Source organism: Macaca mulatta, chromosome 19 (assembly GCF_049350105.2).
Source record: "Macaca mulatta isolate MMU2019108-1 chromosome 19, T2T-MMU8v2.0, whole genome shotgun sequence".
In the NCBI taxonomy this organism is placed as follows: domain Eukaryota; kingdom Metazoa; phylum Chordata; class Mammalia; order Primates; family Cercopithecidae; genus Macaca; species Macaca mulatta.
This window is the reverse complement of record NC_133424.1, coordinates 48131840-48150574: the sequence shown is the minus strand read 5'-3', so window position 1 is coordinate 48150574 and position 18735 is coordinate 48131840. Positions and strand designations below refer to the sequence as shown.

The 18735-nt window shown below is 41.0% G+C and overlaps 3 protein-coding genes across 17 annotated transcripts in view; 1 reads left to right on the top strand and 2 right to left on the bottom strand.

Annotated features, from left to right (window-relative positions):
• Positions 1 to 18735, bottom strand: part of ZNF875 (zinc finger protein 875) — a 406705-nt gene that overhangs the window by 286127 nt on the left and 101843 nt on the right. The window lies entirely within an intron of this gene.
• ZNF568 (zinc finger protein 568) overlaps positions 1 to 18735 on the bottom strand; it is a 103040-nt gene that overhangs the window by 17897 nt on the left and 66408 nt on the right. For 2 of the 11 annotated variants that reach the window (XM_015123605.3, XM_077982519.1), the window contains exons 1-5: positions 14863 to 15122; positions 13987 to 14325; positions 13806 to 13875; positions 8468 to 8727; positions 5704 to 5762 (exon numbers count right to left, since the gene is read on the bottom strand). In XM_015123605.3, the coding sequence (XP_014979091.3) occupies positions 5704 to 5762; positions 8468 to 8543 (135 nt within the window). In that variant the 5' untranslated portion in view covers positions 8544 to 8727; positions 13806 to 13875; positions 13987 to 14325; positions 14863 to 15122. Of the gene's footprint in view, positions 1 to 5703; positions 5763 to 8467; positions 8728 to 13805; positions 13876 to 13986; positions 14326 to 14862; positions 15123 to 18735 lie in introns of those variants that run through there. The other 9 variants (XM_077982516.1, XM_077982520.1, XM_002801197.4 and 6 more) reach the window with 5 other exon arrangements.
• ZNF829 (zinc finger protein 829) overlaps positions 15174 to 18735 on the top strand; it is a 30940-nt gene continuing 27378 nt past the window's right edge. For 3 of the 5 annotated variants that reach the window (XR_013410590.1, XR_013410592.1, XR_013410591.1), the window contains exons 1-4: positions 15193 to 15444; positions 16426 to 16483; positions 18013 to 18139; positions 18448 to 18543. Coding sequence is in view for 2 of the 5 variants with exons in the window: in XM_015123639.3 (XP_014979125.2) it covers positions 15501 to 15659; positions 16194 to 16318; positions 16426 to 16483; positions 18013 to 18139; positions 18448 to 18543 (565 nt within the window). In the remaining 3 variants the exon portion in view is untranslated. The other 2 variants (XM_001113276.5, XM_015123639.3) reach the window with 2 other exon arrangements.

Sequence of the window (18735 nt, the reverse complement as noted above, 5' to 3'; positions counted from 1 at the left end):
TCGCCCAGGCTGGAGTGCAATGGTGCAATCTTGGCTCACTGCAATCTCCGCTCCTGGGTTCAAGCAATTCTCTTACAGCAGCCTCCCAAGTAGCTGGGATTACAGGTGCCCACCACCTCACCGGGCTAATTTTTGTATTTTTAGTAGAGACAGGGTTTCACCATGTTGGCCAGGCTAGTCTTGAACTCCTGGCCTCAGGTGGTCTGCCCACTTCAGCCTCCTAAAGTGCTAGGATTACAGGCGTGAGCCACCACGCGCGGCCCAAAGGCTGAATAATGTCTCTGAGAAACTATCTCTATGATGTTGAGATCATTACTATCATTAATATTATCACTGTCATCTACTGACTACTTGTTATGTGCTAGACAATGCTATAATATTTTGTTACATTAACTTTTAAAATTCCCCTAATAAGGCTATAAAGTAGCTACTATTATTATCCATTTAGAAGGTAAGAATACCTTGATAAGTTTAATATATAGATAAACACTGGTGAGAAGTTTTTAAAGATTAAAATTTCTGGAAATTGCCCTAAAGGCATATAGCAAATAAAGAACCATTTAATAATAATAAAAAACCACTAAAACTTAATAAAAACTGTAAGAGTCTGTGGCATTTGAGCCACAATCTGCAGGTTTAAATGCTTCTTACCAGTTATGCTTGTTTTACTGTGGATTAGGTCCATGGAATACTTTCCATTGCTATCCTGGAAGTGGAATTCCTCTCAACTTTTTATTTTTATTTTTTTTCCTCTCAACTTTTTAAAACTTACCATTCTATTGTTTATTACATGTTCTTTTTAAATCCCAAATTTGAATAATTGTATTATTTTTCTTGTTTTAGGCTTGACAAATGTGAAGAGACAAGGAAATGAATTTATTTGCAACAGAGTTATGGCAAAGTTCAAGCTTAAGGGCGCACTCAGAAACAACGGAGATTTTGGTGGAGAGCAATTAAGAGAAGGTGGTAATTCTTTGTATTTATTTATTAGTTTTTTTTTTTTTTTTTGAGACGGGGTCTCGCTCTGTCACCCAGGCTGGAGTGCAGTGGCCGGATCTCAGCTCACTGCAAGCTCCGCCTCCCGGGTTCACGCCATTCTCCTGCCTCAGCCTCCCGAGTAGCTGGGACTACAGGCGCCCACCACCTCGCCCGGCTAGTTTTTTGTATTTTTTTTTAGTAGAGACGGGGTTTCACTGGGTTCGCCAGGATGATCTCGATCTCCTGACCTCATGATCCACCTGCCTCGGCCTCCCAAAGTGCTGGGATTACAGGTGTGAGCCACCGTGCCTGGCCACACCCAGCTAATTTAAAAAAATTTGTTGTAAAGACTGGGTCTTGCTGTGTTAATCCAGCTGGTCTCAAACTCCTGGCCTCAAGTGATCCTCCTGCTTTGGCCTCCTAAAGTGCTGGGATTACAGGTGTGAGCCACCATGCCTCACTTTCTTCAAGATACACAATGGAACAAACATATTCTTTAAAATAACAAAGTTTAGGCCGGGCGCGGTGGCTCAAGCCTGTAATCCCAGCACTTTGGGAGGCCGAGACGGGCGGATCACGAGGTCAGGAGATCGAGACCATCCTGGCTAACACGGTGAAACCTCGTCTCTACTAAAAAATACAAAAAACTAGCCGGGCGAGGTGGTGGGCGCCTGTAGTCCCAGCTACTCGGGAGGCTGAGGCAGGAGAATGGCATAAACCCGGGAGGCGAAGCTTGTAGTGAGCCGTGAGCCGAGATAGCACCACTGCACTCCAGCATGGGCAACAGAGTGAGACTCTGTCTCAAAAAACAAACCAACAAAAAAAAAAAAAACAAAGGTTACAGCAAGGGAATAAAGATAACTGAAAATCAGTTCTGTGTGTATGTGCTGACTGGCAACTTTTTTAAAATTTTTTTTCCCCTAAAGTTACATAACCATTAAACAAATATTCTTCTTTTAAAAACTTGAGATGGTACATGACATTCTTTTATACTTTTCCTGGCCATTCTGCATGTTTTTATTTTTCAAACGTATTCTAGACTCGGCTTGAATAAACTTGTCTAATTCTAAGAAAAATGATTTAGAATTGTTATTGAGATTCAGATAAATCTATGTAGGTTAAAGACAATTTACATTAATTTAATAATGATGGATCTTATCCAAAAAAGGGTATTTAAAAAATTTGTTCAATTCCTCTTTTATATCTCAGTAATAATTTGAAGGTTTCATTCTCCCATGTACATCACATACATTTCTTTATTTTTTTCTTTAGGGTTTTTTTCCAGTCTGAGCCTCATTCTTCCATTTCATTTTTGATGGTGTGGTTTATAGAAAAAAATGGTATTGATTTTTGTATATTAATTTTGTGTCCATAGTTCAATCATCTCATGTTTCTCTTCTGTTGCCTAAAAACATAATCGTATCATTTAGATATCATAATTTTGAATGTACCATCCCACTTTTTACTTCGTTTCCCTCCCCTTATGTGTAGGCATACAAAATTATATAGATAACTGTGGTAGCACTGGCAAGCTGGATGGGTTCCTGACTAGTGGGAAAGTGCCTCATTTTTACAAGTAAACATGGTACCAGCTTTTAGCTTATTATCTGCATGTATATGTGTTGTATGCATGTGAATAATTTCTTAAAAGTATCATGGTAAGAAAGTGTTCTTTTATTTTTACTTTATAAATAGGTCCTTTTGAAATCACAGGTTCTGAGTTTAAAAATTTTCAGCTCTATACATCTGATTGTTTTTCTCTTGAATATAATAATTTATATTAATAGATTCCCTTAAATGGAAACATCTTTAATTGTGACAGAAAATATATTTCAGTACAGGGGCAATGGCTCATGCCTGTAATCCTAGTACTTTGGGAGGCTGAGGCAGGTGGATCACTTGAGGTCAGAATCACTTGTGGTCAGCCTGGCCAACACCGTGAAACCCTATCTCTACTAAAAATGCAAAAACTTAGCCAGGCGTGGTGGTGTACACCTGTAATCCCAGCTGCTTGGGAGGCTGAGGCATGAGAATCACTTAAACCCAGGAGGTGGAGGTTGCAGTGAGCCAAGATCACATCACTGCTCTCCAGCCTGGGCAACAAAGCAAGACTCCATCACCAAAAACAAATAAATAAATAAATAAATATATATCTTTTTATAGATATCTTTATATATATACACATATATATATATGTATTTTTGCTCAATTCTTCTCCAATTAGTCTGTGCAATTCAACGAAAATCCCCAACAGGATTTCTTCCTAGAACTAGATAAACTAATTCTAAAAATCAAATAGAAGCCCAGAGGTCCCAAGGTAGCTCAAAAATTTTTGAAAAACTAAGAATAATGTATGTGCATAAAGAAGTGGTAAAATCATTGCCCATATAAAGTAATAGTAATTAAACCAATGTAAAACACACACATACAAGTACGGTACCGATATAAATGTAGACAAATAGATTAAAGAAAAAGTAAAAGCCTAGAAACAATCATTTATGTATACAGTAAAGGTGGCATCACAAAGGAAATATTTACTTAATGAATGGTGTTGGAACAACTAGTCTTCTACATGCAAAGGTAATTCTACTAATAGAATTATCAGTAAATTCCTATCTCAAACCAATTACAATATTATAATCCAGTTGGATTAAAGACTAAATATGGAAAACAAAGCTTTGGACAGAGATTATCTCAATGATCTAATATTAATTAGGAAAGATATCTTAGAAAAGATCAACATTGGCAACTCATGAAAAAAGACTAAATATTAATTGTTGCATATTTTGACTGAATTCTATTATGTGTACATATTTATCATACATTAAACGTAATTAACTTCAGTGTCTATACAACAAAAAATAAATGATAACATAAAAGTGACAGATTGGGAGAACGTAGCTGCATAAATCCCAAGTCCTAATACTGAAATAGGCATTCTTAAAATATTCTAATATCAAATAGAGAAAAAACTATTATTAAAAATAGACAAACAATATGAACAGGTAATTGGCTTTTGTATTTCTTCACTCATAATGAGCCTCCATCTGTACAGTAATGTAGAGTGTGGGCCCTAGAGTCAGACTGTATGGATTTGAATCCTGGGTTTATGACACACTGATGCACAATGTTATGTAAGCTTCTTAACCTCTGTGCTTCATTTCCTTTATCTAAAAAAATTAAATAATATGTACTTTATAGACTTCTGATAATAATTACACGAAATAAGCTATGTAAAGCACAATATACCTGGCACATAGTAATAACTCAGTAAAGCTATAACAGTTGGTCCTCCATATCTGTGGGTTCAATATCCATGGATTCAACCAATGGCAGACCAAAAATATTTGAGAAAAAAATAACAATACCTATCATTTACGGGGTACTTGTTACATGTATTTAACCTTCCCAACATTCCTATGGGATAAACACCATTATTATCCCCATTTACAGACTTACAGATGCAACTGAGTCACGAAAAGATTAAGAAACTTGTCCACAGTCATGCACTTCATAAGTCACTGAGGCGAGATTTAAACTCAAGCCTGTCTAGGGCCACAGAGGTTTGTCTAGGGCCACCGCACCAACAGAAGTAATTGGATGAGCCATATGATCATATGGTCAAAAGAAGTATGTGTATATGTTTCATGATGGGCAAGACATACATAAGCTGACGAAAAAGAGGCAGTTAAGCAGAAAACATTCAAAATGTAGGTGTGTGAGTGACGTCAGGGATGGAAACAAAAAGAATCAAGAGCAGAGAATATGTAATTTTGTAAGATGAGGATGAAGACTGTATCTTCTGAGACCATAAAAAAGATGTGAAAAGCTATGGATATCAGAACTATAAGACTTTGCCATACAATATTAGTATAATTTAGCTCAACTTGGATTAAAATTTCAATTGAAGAAAATATATACATAGGATCATTTGAAAGGTATGTGTTCCACTTCCTCTTCCAGATAATTTAAATTTTTGAACTTTGGCCAAGACTGACTTTTAAAAGCTGAGCTAAAAATTGTAAGAATTAAGGAATTACAGGTGTCCCTAGGAAACCATGGAGAACTGGTTCCAGGATCCCCACAGATACCAAAATCCACAGATGCTCAAGTCCCTTATATAAAATGGTGTAGTATTTGTACATAACCAATGTACATCCTCCCGTATACTTTAAATCATCCCTAGATTACTTATAAAACCTAATATGTGATTTCGATGTAAATAGTTGTTACATTATATTGTTTAGAAAATGACAAGAAAAAAGTCTGTACATGTTCAGTACAGATGCAACCACCCATTTTTTTTCAAGTATTTTTGATTTGCAGTTGGTTGAATCTATGGAAGCAGAACCTACAGACACAGAAGTCCAACTATATTTTAGAGTTTCTTTTTGACCAAGGTGCCAATGAAAAGTCTTTTCTTCACTTAAATAATTGTAAGTTTTTCCTCATAAATGGTGCAACTTATGGAATAAACTTAAGTGTCCCAGTTTGCTTTGACTCTCCAGATCATATTTAAATTTGAACTCAACTTTAATAATTCTGTATGTACCTGCTTCCGCACAGCCACATCTCAAATTTCCCCGGGTTCTGATTTTCTATCTGTATTTTTTCTCACTTTGATTTTCATCAATTTATTTTTTCCAACATATTGGTAGGTTACAATAACCCACCGTAACTGCACTGCAAAGTAACGCAGGAAACAAATAAATGCTTAAGACGTACAAGAGGCCTGGTTGTATCCTCTTCTTCCTCGGAAAGGGCAGACTCCTGAGAATACCAAGCTGAAGGAAGAGAAACAAAACAGATTTGCTTCAAAGTTTCAGACAAAGGAATATAGAAATCTACAGTACCAGGTGGCTATAAGACCCTCTACAGATGAATGATCCTTGAAACAATGAGAAATGTTAACCGCCATCTAGCTACAGAGACACTGAAATGGACACGGATAGCTAATTTAATCATATGGGGTCTGATGGGGATTTCTGGAGGGCTAAGTATATAGTGCCCAGTGAATCTATTGGCAATATTTTATCTCCCTAGAATCTTGCTGTTTTATTTCTAACAGGAAGTTTATCTTAAGTACATAATAACAGATACCCCAAAAATTTAAAGATTGGGATGACCTTTAAAATGCTTTTATTTTTTTCTTTTTTTTTGAGATGGAGTCTCACTCTGTCGTCCAGGCTAGAGTGAGTGCAGTGGCCTATCTCCGCTTATCGCAACCTCTGCCTCCTGGGTTCAAGCAATTCTCCTGCCTCAGCCTCCCGAGTAGCTGGGATTATAGGCATCCACCACTATGCTTGGCTAACTTTTTTGTATTTTTAGTAGAGACAGAGTTTCACCATGTTGGCCAGGCTGATTTCAAACTCCTGACCTCAAGTGATCCATTTGCCTCAGCCTCCCAAAGTGCCAGGCTTACGGGCGTGAGCCACCACGCCTGGTCTAAAATGTTATTTTTTAACCATAAAGAATTTAAGGCCTGGCGCAGTGGCTCACACCTGTAATCCCAGCACTTTGGGAGGCCAAGGCGGGCGGATCACGAGGTCAGGAGTTCGAGACCAGCTTAGCTAATATGACGAAACCCCGTCTCCACTAAAAATACAAAAATTAGCTGGGCCTGGTGGTGCATGCCTGTAGTCCCAGCTACTTGGGAGGCTGAGGCAGGAGAATCGCTTGAACCCAGGAAGCGGAGGTTGCAGTGAGCTGAGATCGCACCACTGTACTTCAGCCTGGGCGACAGAGCAAGACTCTGTCTCTCCCCCCAAAAAAAAGAACTCAGAAAAAAAAACCTTCATCAGAGACTGGCTACAGGTAATGCAGAACATTCATATGATAGAATGCAATACAGTCATGATTCTAATGACATTTTTTAAAAACTTGATTTATTTTTCCCCCTAAAAAATTCAGGACCTTGGCCGGGCGCGGTGGCTCAAGCCTGTAATCCCAGCACTTTGGGAGGCCGAGACGGGCGGATCACGAGGTCAGGAGATCGAGACCATCCTGGCTAACATGGTGAAACCCCATCTCTACTAAAAAATACAAAAAAAACTAGCTGGGCGAGGTGGCGGGCGCCTGTAGTCCCAGCTACTCGGGAGGCTGAGGCAGGAGAATGGCGTAAACCCGGGAGGCGGAGCTTGCAGTGAGCTGAGATCCGGCCACTGCACTCCAGCCTGGGAGACAGAGCGAAACTCCGCCTCAAAAAAAAAAAAAAAAAAAAAATTCAGGACCTTTTGGTTAAAAAGGAAAGCCTGAATACCTGCGTTTATTAATATTTCCACTCTCTCCCAAACCAATCGTAATGTTAATAAAGGAAAAAAGGAGGCTAAAACTCATAAGGACAAAGAATATAGAAGACTTCCACAGATAAGAGCGAGCTGTCAACAAAATGTGGGAAGCTAGAGAACAGACAAATGAGTGGTATCTAACTTAACCAGAGAAAGGCGAAGCTTAAGTAAGGGTGGGAGGAGGGTGGGGAAGCCATGGCAGGACCCTAGAAAGGTTCAGGAATGGAGCTACTAAGTATTTCTGCGGACTAGAGGTTGGGAGTAGGGCTGAAAACCAGAAAACCAAACGTAAGATGTCATAAAAAGATGTTAAGATTGCCTGATGTCTTCTTTTACCCAACATGGCATAGTCACATTTCCCTCACATTGGCAACAGGAAAAACTAAAGATTTTTTTCTCTAGATATACTGAATGAGACAAGCTCTGGATTTCAGGCATATCAGATTCAGATAAAGGTGGGGTTGAGGCAATGCAGAGAAAAAAGAATTAAATAAAAGTTCTCATATTGCAAGATGAGGTGCCTAACATGCCCACTTCCTTCCTTTGTCTGTCTCCCAAAAAGCGGGAGTTCTGGCTTGTACTCCTCAAGCAAAATCTAGGAATTCTTGCTGGGGAAACTGACTAGCCCAAAAGAAAATGCTTACAGATCCTGACATCTGGTCAACCTTCAACCTCCAAAAAATAATACCATATTAGAAAGAAGGGCAAGGAGAAGAGTGTGTTGGGGTGGAGGTGAAAAGGAAGGGGTTAGGTAGTGAAAGAGAGCTAAATCCTTAACTCCATTATCAAAAATCAACAGGAAATATCTAAAACTGAGAAATCAAGCATTAGCAGTATAAGAATGTTATTTAGAAAAAAAGGAGGTGAATACCAGAATATTGAGACGAAAATGTGCAAAGTGGTTGCCTTTCAGGAATGGGAACAGGGGACGAGGATGGATGGAATAGGAAGCTTTTGTTTATGTTATAGTACAGCATTTAAAGATCTATTTAAATATACTCTTTAAGAAATAAAAATTGCTTTTCAAAATTTATTTTTAAAAAATCAAATAGTCAAATGAATAAGATTAAAAACAAATGTCTCCCCTGCACAGTCAACTCACACACGTGACCTTTCTCGGTAGGAGTAATGCATTTCTTTCCACTGTCCCCAAATGTAGAACCTTTCTCTCCTAAGCTCTGTCCACCTATGAGCCACCTCACCTTTCCTTTCCACCATGTGGCTCAAATGCTCCATTGTTACACAGCTATTGCTGATCACTGAAGGTTGAGATGTCATTCAGACTTTGCCTGCTCTGGGCAGAAGGGTCAAGACAGGCTCCAGCAACTCCAGGGTCCACTCTCTTTCAGGACTCTCCAGCCTCTAAGGCAGGTCTCAGGTCAGGTCTCCTTCCATGATAGACACCTGTTCCTCAGACTTCTATTTGCACTGCAGATGTGTTTTATCCTTGTGGGGCCAGGACCTGTGGATTAGGATATAAATCTAATTTACCTGGTGCCTTTTCACTGGCTCCCTGTGATAACCAGCTTCCAAGATGGCCACCGGTGATCACTGTCTTCTGGTATTCATTCCTTTGTAGATCCCTCCCACCCTGAGTATCTTTGACCTTCACAACCAATAGGATATTGCAGAAATGATGGTGTGTGACTTCTAAGGTTAGGTTATAAGACATTAGGGCTTCTGTCTTGCATGTTTGGATCATGTACGTTGAGGGAAGCCAGCTGCCATACCATGACGACACTCAACCAACCCTACGGAGAGGCCTCCTGTTGACAGCTAACACTAACTTGGAAGCCAGCTGTCTTGGAAGTGAATCCTCCAGCCCCAGTGCAGCCTTCTGATGACTATAGCCCAGCTGACATCTTGACTGCAACTTCATGAGATATCCAAGCCAAAATACCCAGTGAAGACACTTCCCACAGAAACTGTGAGATAATGTTTATTGTTGTTTAAGCCACTAGTTTTTGAAGTAATTTGTTACACACTAATAGATAATTAATACAGCTTCAAACACTAATCTTCCTTATTTGTAATTCATACGCTCTGGACACACTGACCAGAGGTGTAAACAAAGTTATGTTTACCTATCTGTTTTTCAAATATCTTCTATGTGTCTAAAAGTATATGCTCGATGAGATGACAGATATAAACCTGAGTCAAAAAACACCCAGATTTGCAGCAACCCCAAATTTGGCAAGAAAGAGAGTTTCATTCAAAGACCAGCTATTCCATTCCATTTCTGTATTATCTTGGCAATTGAGTTAAGAGAGAACTGCAATTTAGAATTCCAAGTCTCTTCATCTGAAATGACAATTATACTCATGTCACAATAATATTGGATGAATATATGAAATGACTATTAAGATATATGAATTTAGGCCGGGTGCAGTGGCTCATGCCTGTAATCCCAGCACTTTGGGAGGCCGAAGCGGGAGGATCACGAGGTCAGGAGATCGAGACCATCCTGGTTAACATAGTGAAACCCCGTCTCTACTAAAAATACAAAAAATTAGCCGGGCGTGATGGCGGGCGCCTGTAGTCCCAGCTACTCAGGAGGCTGAGGCAGGAGAATGGCGTGAACCCAGGAGGCGGAGCTTGCAGTGAGCCGAGATCGCGCCACTGCACTCCAGCCTGGGAGATAGAGCAAGACTCCGTCCCAAAAAAAAAAAAAAAGATATATGAATTTAGCAGCTGCTATGAGTCTTTATTAGGTAAAGGGTAAAAAAAAATATGTAACAAAATAGACTAATTTTTGCCCTGTATGATAAAACAAATAAAACAGAAAACATTCAATTATAATAGGTTTTGAGAAGTGCTATGCTTGAAATATCCTCCTAATACCCCTAACACGCTCACTTTTTTTTCATGACAGTGATCACTTTCTTTCTTTTTTTTTTTAGACGGAGTTTCGCTCTTGTTGCCCAGGCTGGAGTGCAATGGCACGATCTCAGCTCACTCCTGATCTCAGGTGATCCACCGGTCTCGGCCTCTCAAAATTCTGGGATTACAGGTATGAGCCACCACACTCGGCTGACAGTGATCACTTTCTAACAAACTATTAATATATATAGTCATGCATCACTTTGCAACAGAGATATGCTCTGAGAAATGTGTCATTAGGCAATTTCATCATTGTGCGAATATAAGAGTGTACTTACACAAATGTGGATGGCATAGCCTACTACCCACCTGTGCTATATGGTACAACCTATTGCTCCTAGGCTACAAACCTGTATGGCAGGTTAGTGTAGACAACTGCAATACAAAGGTAAATGTTTGTATATCTAAACATACCTAAACACAGGAGAGAAATTGTAAAAATATAGTATAAAAGATAAAAAATGGTACAGTGGAAAGTTTAAATGGAAAGTGGAATTACCATGAATGAAACTTGCAGAACTGGAAGTTGCTCTGAGTGAGTGAGTGGTGAGTGAATGCAAAGGCCTTGGACACTACTATATACTACTGTAGACTTTATAAACACTGTACACTTAGGCTACACTAAATTTATAAAATTATTTTTATTTCTTCGAATTGTTGAATTAGCCTTGGCTTACTATAACTTTGTTACTTTATAAGCTTTTCCATTTTTTTTTTGAGACAGAGTCTCGCTCCATAACCCAGGCTGGAGTAATGGCACGATCTTGGCTCATTGTGACCTGTGCCTCCTGAGTTCAAGTGATTCTCCTGCCTCAGCCTCCCAAGTAGCTGGGATTACAGGCGTCTGCCACCACGCCCGGCTAATTTTTGTATTTTTAGTAGAGACGGGGTTTCACCATGTTGGTCAGCCTGGTCTCTAACTCTTGACCTCAGGTGATCCACCTGCCTTGGCCTCCCAAAGTGCTGGGATTACAGGAGTGAGCCACCATGTCCAGCCAGCTTTTCAATTTTTTAAAACTATTTGACTCTTAGCACATAGCTTAAAACACATTGTACAGCTGTACAAAAATATTTTCTTTCTTTATATCCTTATTCTATAAGCTATGTTCTTAAAATTCTTTTTTAACTTTTTGAATTTTCTTGTTAAAAATTAAGACACAAACACCCATTAGCCTAGGCCTACAGTGTCCAGGATCATTGGTATTGTCATTCACCTCCACATCTGGCCCCACTGGAAGATCTTCAGGGACAATAACACACATAGAGCTATCACATCCTATGACAACAATGCCTTCTTCTGGAATACCTCCTGAAGGACCTGAGGCTGTTTTACAGTTAATTTTTTTAAATAAATAGGCATATGCTCCAGACTAATGATAAATAGTATAGTAGGCACATGAACCAATAACATATTTATTATCATTACCAAGTATTATGTACTGTACATAATTTTACGTTATACTTTTATCTGACTGGCAGCAGAGTAGGTTTGTTTAAACCAGCATCACTGCAAACACGAGTGATGGTATTGTGCTACAGTGTTATATTGGCTAGAAAGTCACTAGGTGACAGGAATTTTACAGCAGGGGTCCTCAACCCCTGGGCCATGTACCAGTACCGGTACCGTACTGGTTCCTGGTTAGGAACCAAGCCACACAGCAGGAAGCGAGCAACAGATGAGCGAGCATTACCGCCTGAGCTCCACCTTCTGTCAGATCAGTGGTGGCATTACAACCTTACAGGAGTGTGAACCCTCTTTTGAACTGTGCATGTGAGGGATATAAGTTGCTTGCTCCTTATGAAAATCTAATGCCTGATGATTTGAGGTAAAACAGTTTCATCCTGAAACCATAACCCTCCCGTCCCCTGGTCCATGGAAAAATTGTCTTCCACAAAACCAGTCCCTAGCGCTAAAAAGGCTGGGGACCACTGTCTCACAGGACAACTGTCATATATGTATATAGTCCATACATATACGGCACATGAGTATAGTTTAGTTATATATACTGTCCACCCACCCCCCACAACATAAACTCCAGGAAAACAAGGACTTATTTTTGTCTGTTTTTGATATTGATAGTAGGTGCTCAAAAATATGCTGATAAAATGGTTCAGTCATTATCAAAAACACTATGACAATCAAAGATGAAAAACAGACATTACCACATGTATATATAAAAAATTGAAAGCAGGGACTCAGTTGTATACCCATGTTTGTAGCAGTGTCACTTGCAATTGCCAAAAGGTAGAAGCAGCCCAAGTATCCAATGATGAATAAACTGATAAACAAAATGTTTATCCATATATGACATACTTATTATTCGGCCTTAAAAAAGGAGGACATTCCAATACATGCTAATATGGATGAATCTTGAGGACATTATGCTAAGTTAAATCAGGGTCACAAAAGGACAAACAACATATGATTCTGCTTATATGAAGTACCTAGAATAGTCAAATTCAGAGACAGAAAGTAGAATGGCAGATGCCATAGGCCGGGGGAAAGCGGGGGATAGAGAGTTATTGTTTGATAGGTACTGGGTTTCTGTTTTGCAAGAAGAAGAGTTCTGTGGATGGATGGTGGTGATGGTACCATAACAATGTGAATGTACTTCATGTCACTGAACTGTACACTTAAATATGGTTTAGATGGTAAATTCTACGTTGTATATTTTACCACAACTGAATATATATATATGTATACAGTTGGTCCTCCTTATCCACGGGTTCTGCATCCTCAGATTCAATCAGCCTCAGATAAAAAATATAGTTAGGCCTACGATAGTTGTGTCTGTACTGAACATGTACAGTACAGATTTTTTTCTTCTTATTCCCTAAACAATAAAGTGTAACAATGATTTACATAGTATTTACATTGTATTAGGTATTACAAATAATCTAGAGATGATTTAATGTATACAGAAGGATGTAGGGACTTGAGCATCTGTGCATTCTGGTATCCATGGAGGGGTCCTGAAACCAACCCCTCCTGGATATGAACCGTATATAGAATAAATGGGCTACTACTACTAATTTGGGGCTTTAACACTAGAAGAGAAGGCCAGGCACAGTGGCTCACGCCTATAATCCCAGCACTTTGGGATGCTGAGGTGGGCAAATCACGATGTCAGGAGATCTAACACGGTGGCTAACACAGTGAAACCCAGTCTCTACTAAAAATACAAAAAATCAGCTGTGTGGTGGCACATCTGTAGTTCCAGCTACTCCGGAGGCTAAGGCAGAAGAATCGCTTGAACTCAGGAGGCAGAGGTTGCAGTGAGCCGAGACCGTGCCACTGCACTCCAGCCTGGGTGACAGAGCGAGACTCCGTCTCAAAAAACAAAACAAAACAAAACAACAACAACAAAAACTAGAAGAAAATAATATACCAGACAAGAATAACACAGAAATTGGCGGATATTTTGGAGTTCAAGTATTTTAAAGTCTTAAGGTTGAGTTTTGTTAAGTATGCATATTAAAAATAGAAGGATAATAGCAGAAACCAAAGTAGGGGAGAAAAAGGGATAAGGTGAATTTGCCCAATAAAAAAAGATATATGTGCAACTATTATATGTCACTCAAAAATGTTTAAGGCATAATAAATAGAAAATAAAACGTTTATACGAGCAATCATGATAAATGCCACTGAATTATACTCACCTATTAAAATAACAGTCAAACGGGATAAACGGATGTAAACCCAGCAATATGCTCCTCACAAGACACAAATCTGAAACATAAAGACACAAAGGGGTTAGAAAATGAAATTCTTAAGAAATACAATAAAACTTGAAAAGCAATATTATCAGACAAAAGCGAACCTGGACTAAAAGGCACTCACCAGGATAAAGAGGTATGTTTCTTAAGGTGGTAGACTGGAATTTTAGTCCAATTCCTCACCCCCTCTAATAGATTATATATTCATACTCTTTGGAAGGTAACTTTGCCCTCCAATTGTGGGCATAATTGATTTTAGGCTTAGCCATGTGACTTGTTCTGGTTAAGGCAATCTCTCTTGTGCTCCGGTGACCCATCATGAGCAGAGCATGCCCTGGCAATAAATGTGCTTTTGGCCTGAGATCCAGAAAGAACAGATGCGGAGCAGATCTTAACTCGTCGCGCAGCCTATCCACTCAGCCAAGCCCCACCTAGATCAGCTGAACACCGTCAACGCGCCAGCCTGTGAACAGGAGAATAAGGACTTGCTGTTGTATGGCATTGAGTTCAGGGGTGGTTTTTAGACATCATTATTATCATGGCAATAGCTAACTAATATACATAAAAGCAGCAAGTCGTAAGAGAATAATGAACCTGAAAAGTTCACCAAGGAATACTGGAAAACTACAAATTGTAGGGTCAAGGACTACTAGGGTAAAAAAGACAGCAAAGGAGAGGAGTGGCCAACAGGGAGAGAGGACCAGTAAAAAACAAATAAGTGTTTTTCAAGTCGTTATCAACTATGCCAAATGCTACAGAGAAGCCAGCTCAAGACAAGAACTACTAGACATATTACAATCACGCACACTTCGCCACGCTCACACTCACTAGAGCCTTAATCACAATCACACACATATCACACATTTCATCATAATCACGCGCAACCAAACATCACAATCACCCCATCACAATCATTCGTGCCGTCACACTCACACACACAACCACACACCCACACTAACTCCCTTCACAGTTTTCTGTCCCAACAACTGCAACCACTTACCAGTAGCGTACCCTGAGCACTCCCCACTGCCGCTACTCGGGACACTCTGGGCCTAAGTGGCTCCGTGTCCCGTCAGCCGCGAGTCCCTTGCTCGCCCCCTGCAGCGGGGACTTGGCAGCGTCACCTGCCGGAAACACCCGAATGTTCATCCCACGCGCAGTTTCTGAGATTCTGGGTGAAGGGGACCCACAGATAGGTGTGGAACAGACGCCTAAAGCCCCGAACCATCCCTCCACGTCCGCGACGTTTCCGAGGACAACACCTCCCAGCAGGCCCCGCGGCCCCACTCAACATCCGGCCAGAACACGTCTGCGTTTCCTGTGTGAGAGTGAGGCGTGGGCCAGGTTCCCGGGGAGGCTCATCTCCATTGCCCAGCGCTACAGCCACCCGCAACTCTGAGGCTCAGCTGGATGTTGAGAGTTGAGGGAGCAGCCGTTTCGGGTGGGCCCAGGCGAGGAGCTGACAGGAATCGGCGTGGGTCCCGCTCTGGACTACATTTCCCAGAGGGCCTGGTGGCCTGCCACTTTTCTCGCAGGAATTCGAACGTTTCGTCACTCCTGGCGGGACTCTTAGATCTGGGAGGTGAGATATTTTGGTCCCCGGGAGAACTGGCTCAGGTCTGCAAGTTCCCATCCGGGATGACTGGAAAGGGCTTAGTTGAGGATACCGAAGGCTGGTGGGGAGCTGGCGCCTTGGGCCCGTGTGGGCAGAGCTGCCTGAAACGGGGAGGTTGTGTTTGGGAGGCCAAGGCGGGCGGATCACGAGGTCAAGAGATCGAGACCATCCTGGCCAACATGGTGACACCCCATCTCTACTAAAAATACAAAAATTAGCTGGGCTTGGTGGCGCGCGCCGGTAGTCCCAGATACTAGGAGGCTGAGGCAGGAGAATCACTTGAACCCGGGAGGCGGAGGTTGCTGTGAGCCGAGATCGCGCCACTGCACTCCAGCCTGGCGACAGAGCGAGACTCTGTCCCCACCCCTCCAAAAAAGAGGGGAGGCTGTGGAATTGTCTGGGAGATAATAACACTGCGGCTTATGTGCGGATATGGGATACCTGTCACTGGAGGGGTTGTGGCTGTGTGTACCCGTGGTGATGTGTGATTGTGACTGCGACAGTGTGGGGTGCCTACGATTGTGCAGCTGTAATTGTGTTTCCTATGGTGTGTATGTGATTGTAACTGTGTTGCCGTGTGTGGCTCCGTGTGTGCAGGTGAGACGTGCATGTCGCCTTGATTTAAGTGTGACTGTCCCTAACTGTATGTGGCATTCTGTGTATGAGTATGAGGTCCCGTCAACTGTGCGATTGTGACTCCAGAGCTCTGTCTCTAGGAAACCTCTCTGAGGTCTGGTGGTCAGATTCGAACCCTGGACAGCAGTGAACACAGCCTTTCCCCTGAGCCACTGGAATTGGACAGGATGCCCCATTCTACTCGGATCTCCATTCCCCATGTGTGGTGGGTAATGGGGCTGGGGAAGACCGCTTACTTGACTAATTTGGGTACCAAGAAAAACCTGGTGTCTCACAGTTACTCTTCCCTCTCCCAATTTTACCTTTCTCCAGGTGTCACCAAGAAGAGGCGGAAAGAATGCATGATGAACTTCTACAAGCAGTATCCAAGGTGTGTTGGGGTTTCTTCTTTTTCTTCTGAAAATTCTTGCTTAATAAAGGAATGTCATTTAATTCTAGGTCCCTATAATTTTCCCATCACAGAAAAGGATGGTTGCTCCACTTATGCTTGCTGAATTTTCTTCTCAAATATTTATTATGATTTAAAAATAAAAGGATGATTAGTTTAGAGATCTCAAAAATACAGTATTACCAGGAAAAAATAAAATTTGACCACTCAGATAACTAGTGTTAATATTTTAATGTGTTTTCATTATTAGTCAAGAACCAAATTTTGTTTCATTTGCCATTTGATGTTTACATTTTTACAAAAAAAGTGTCATAAATATGATCCCACGTAATCATTTTCAAATTCTCTAACATTGCTGTCAGTTGCCTGTCGATATTTTCTGCATGATCAAACATACTAGCTCCTTAGTTTTCTTTGGAGATGTCTTTCCTATAGTCCTCACTTCTTATGTTCCTAGATGCTGTTCTCTCAGTCTGCTGCTGGATGGTGTTCTAGGATTTGCCTTTTATAATTATACTGGCACTTTCATCACCATTTTCATGTTAGTTTTCCAGTGTCTTAATATAGTACCTTTTCTTTTTCCTAATTTACTCCCTAGTTTTGATGGAACATGTAGCCCAGTAGCTTCCTAAGAAAAGCCACATTGGAAATACTTTTATCATTCCCTGCAGATTTCAAATTGTCTTGATTTAATCTTCATAGTGGCTTAGTAATCTGATTGGAGATAGAATTCTATTTCAGAATTTATTTTCCTTTATAATATTAAAGGAATTACTTGTTTTTTTTCTTGTTTCAAATGATGCTATTGAGAAGTCTATTGCCATTCTGATTCCTGAAAACTTATGTCATCTGTCTTTTCTTCCTAGAAGCTTTTAGAAACTTTCATTTTTTTTTGAGACTGAGTCTCGCTCTGTCACCCAGGCTGGAGTGCGGTGGCCGGATCTCAGCTCACTGCAAGCTCCGCCTCCCGGGTTCACGCCATTCTCCTGCCTCAGCCTCCGGAATAGCTGGGACTACAGGCGCCCGCCACCTCGCCCGGCTAGTTTTTTGTATTTTTTTTTAGTAGAGACGGGGTTTCACCGGGTTGGCCAGGATGGTCTTGATCTCCTGACCTCGTGATCCGCCCGTCTCGGCCTCCCAAAGTGCTGGGATTACAGGCTTGAGCCACCGCGCCCGGCCCGAACTTTCATTTTTGTTTTGCCCTGATATTCTGAATTTTTACTCCAAGTATTATGAGATGTGTTTGAAAGCTCCTCCCATTTTCCTGTCTCTTGGGGCATAAAGGGAAAGTGGGGAGGGGGAAGAAACTCACTAATTGAACTGAATGCATGCTGTTTCCTATCACTGGAAAAGTCCAGCCTACTTGTACATCCCTTTGTACACAGGACATATATCTTCTGATATGATAGGATTCACCCCCTTTAATTTTGCTTACTCTGTCCTTTCTTGCCACCTCTACCACCATCTTTTTCTTTTCTCCTTCCATTGTGAAAGCATGTTTGTTGTTTCAGGGGTCAGTGATGTTCAGGGATGTGTCCATAGACTTCTCTCAAGAGGAATGGGAATGCCTGGACTCTGGTCAGATGAATTTATACAAAGAAGTAATGTTGGAGAATTTCAGCAACCTGGTTTCAGTGGGTAAGGATAACTATTCCCCAAAATTCAGAGTCTGCCCTTGTAAATGTCTCCTTTCTCCACTGTGAATTATTTGCTTCATGTAACCAGCTGAATTTCTGCTCCCTCTTCCCTAAGGAATGGTTTGAGTTGAAATAGAATGGAAGAGTTGGAAGTGGGCAGCTCCAATGGGCTGCGGCTGAAGCTTCATCTTCTCCATCTTTCTCTGGTCCTTCTTGTAATGTCATCTCTTCTTTGATCACTAAGGGACTCGATCTGATTTCTGGGGAGCCCAGAGCATAACCATGTCCCATGTCTTTTCTTGTGAGCAGGACTTTCCAATTCTAAGCCAGCTGTGATCTCCTTATTGGAACAAGGAAAAGAGCCCTGGATGGTTGACAGAGAGCTGACTAGAGGCCTGTGTTCAGGTAAGTAAGAGATGATGGCTCAGGAGCAGGGCTATGAAGAGATATACTTCTGAGATGTTATCAGGAAGCTCCCTTTAAAGGCCCGAAGCCTCTTCCATGTAAGGTATCCCACTTTTTTTTTTTCTCATACTTTCTCCCTAGTCCAATATAGTAAGTACCTCCCTGGCTATAATTATGCTATAATTATTCTAT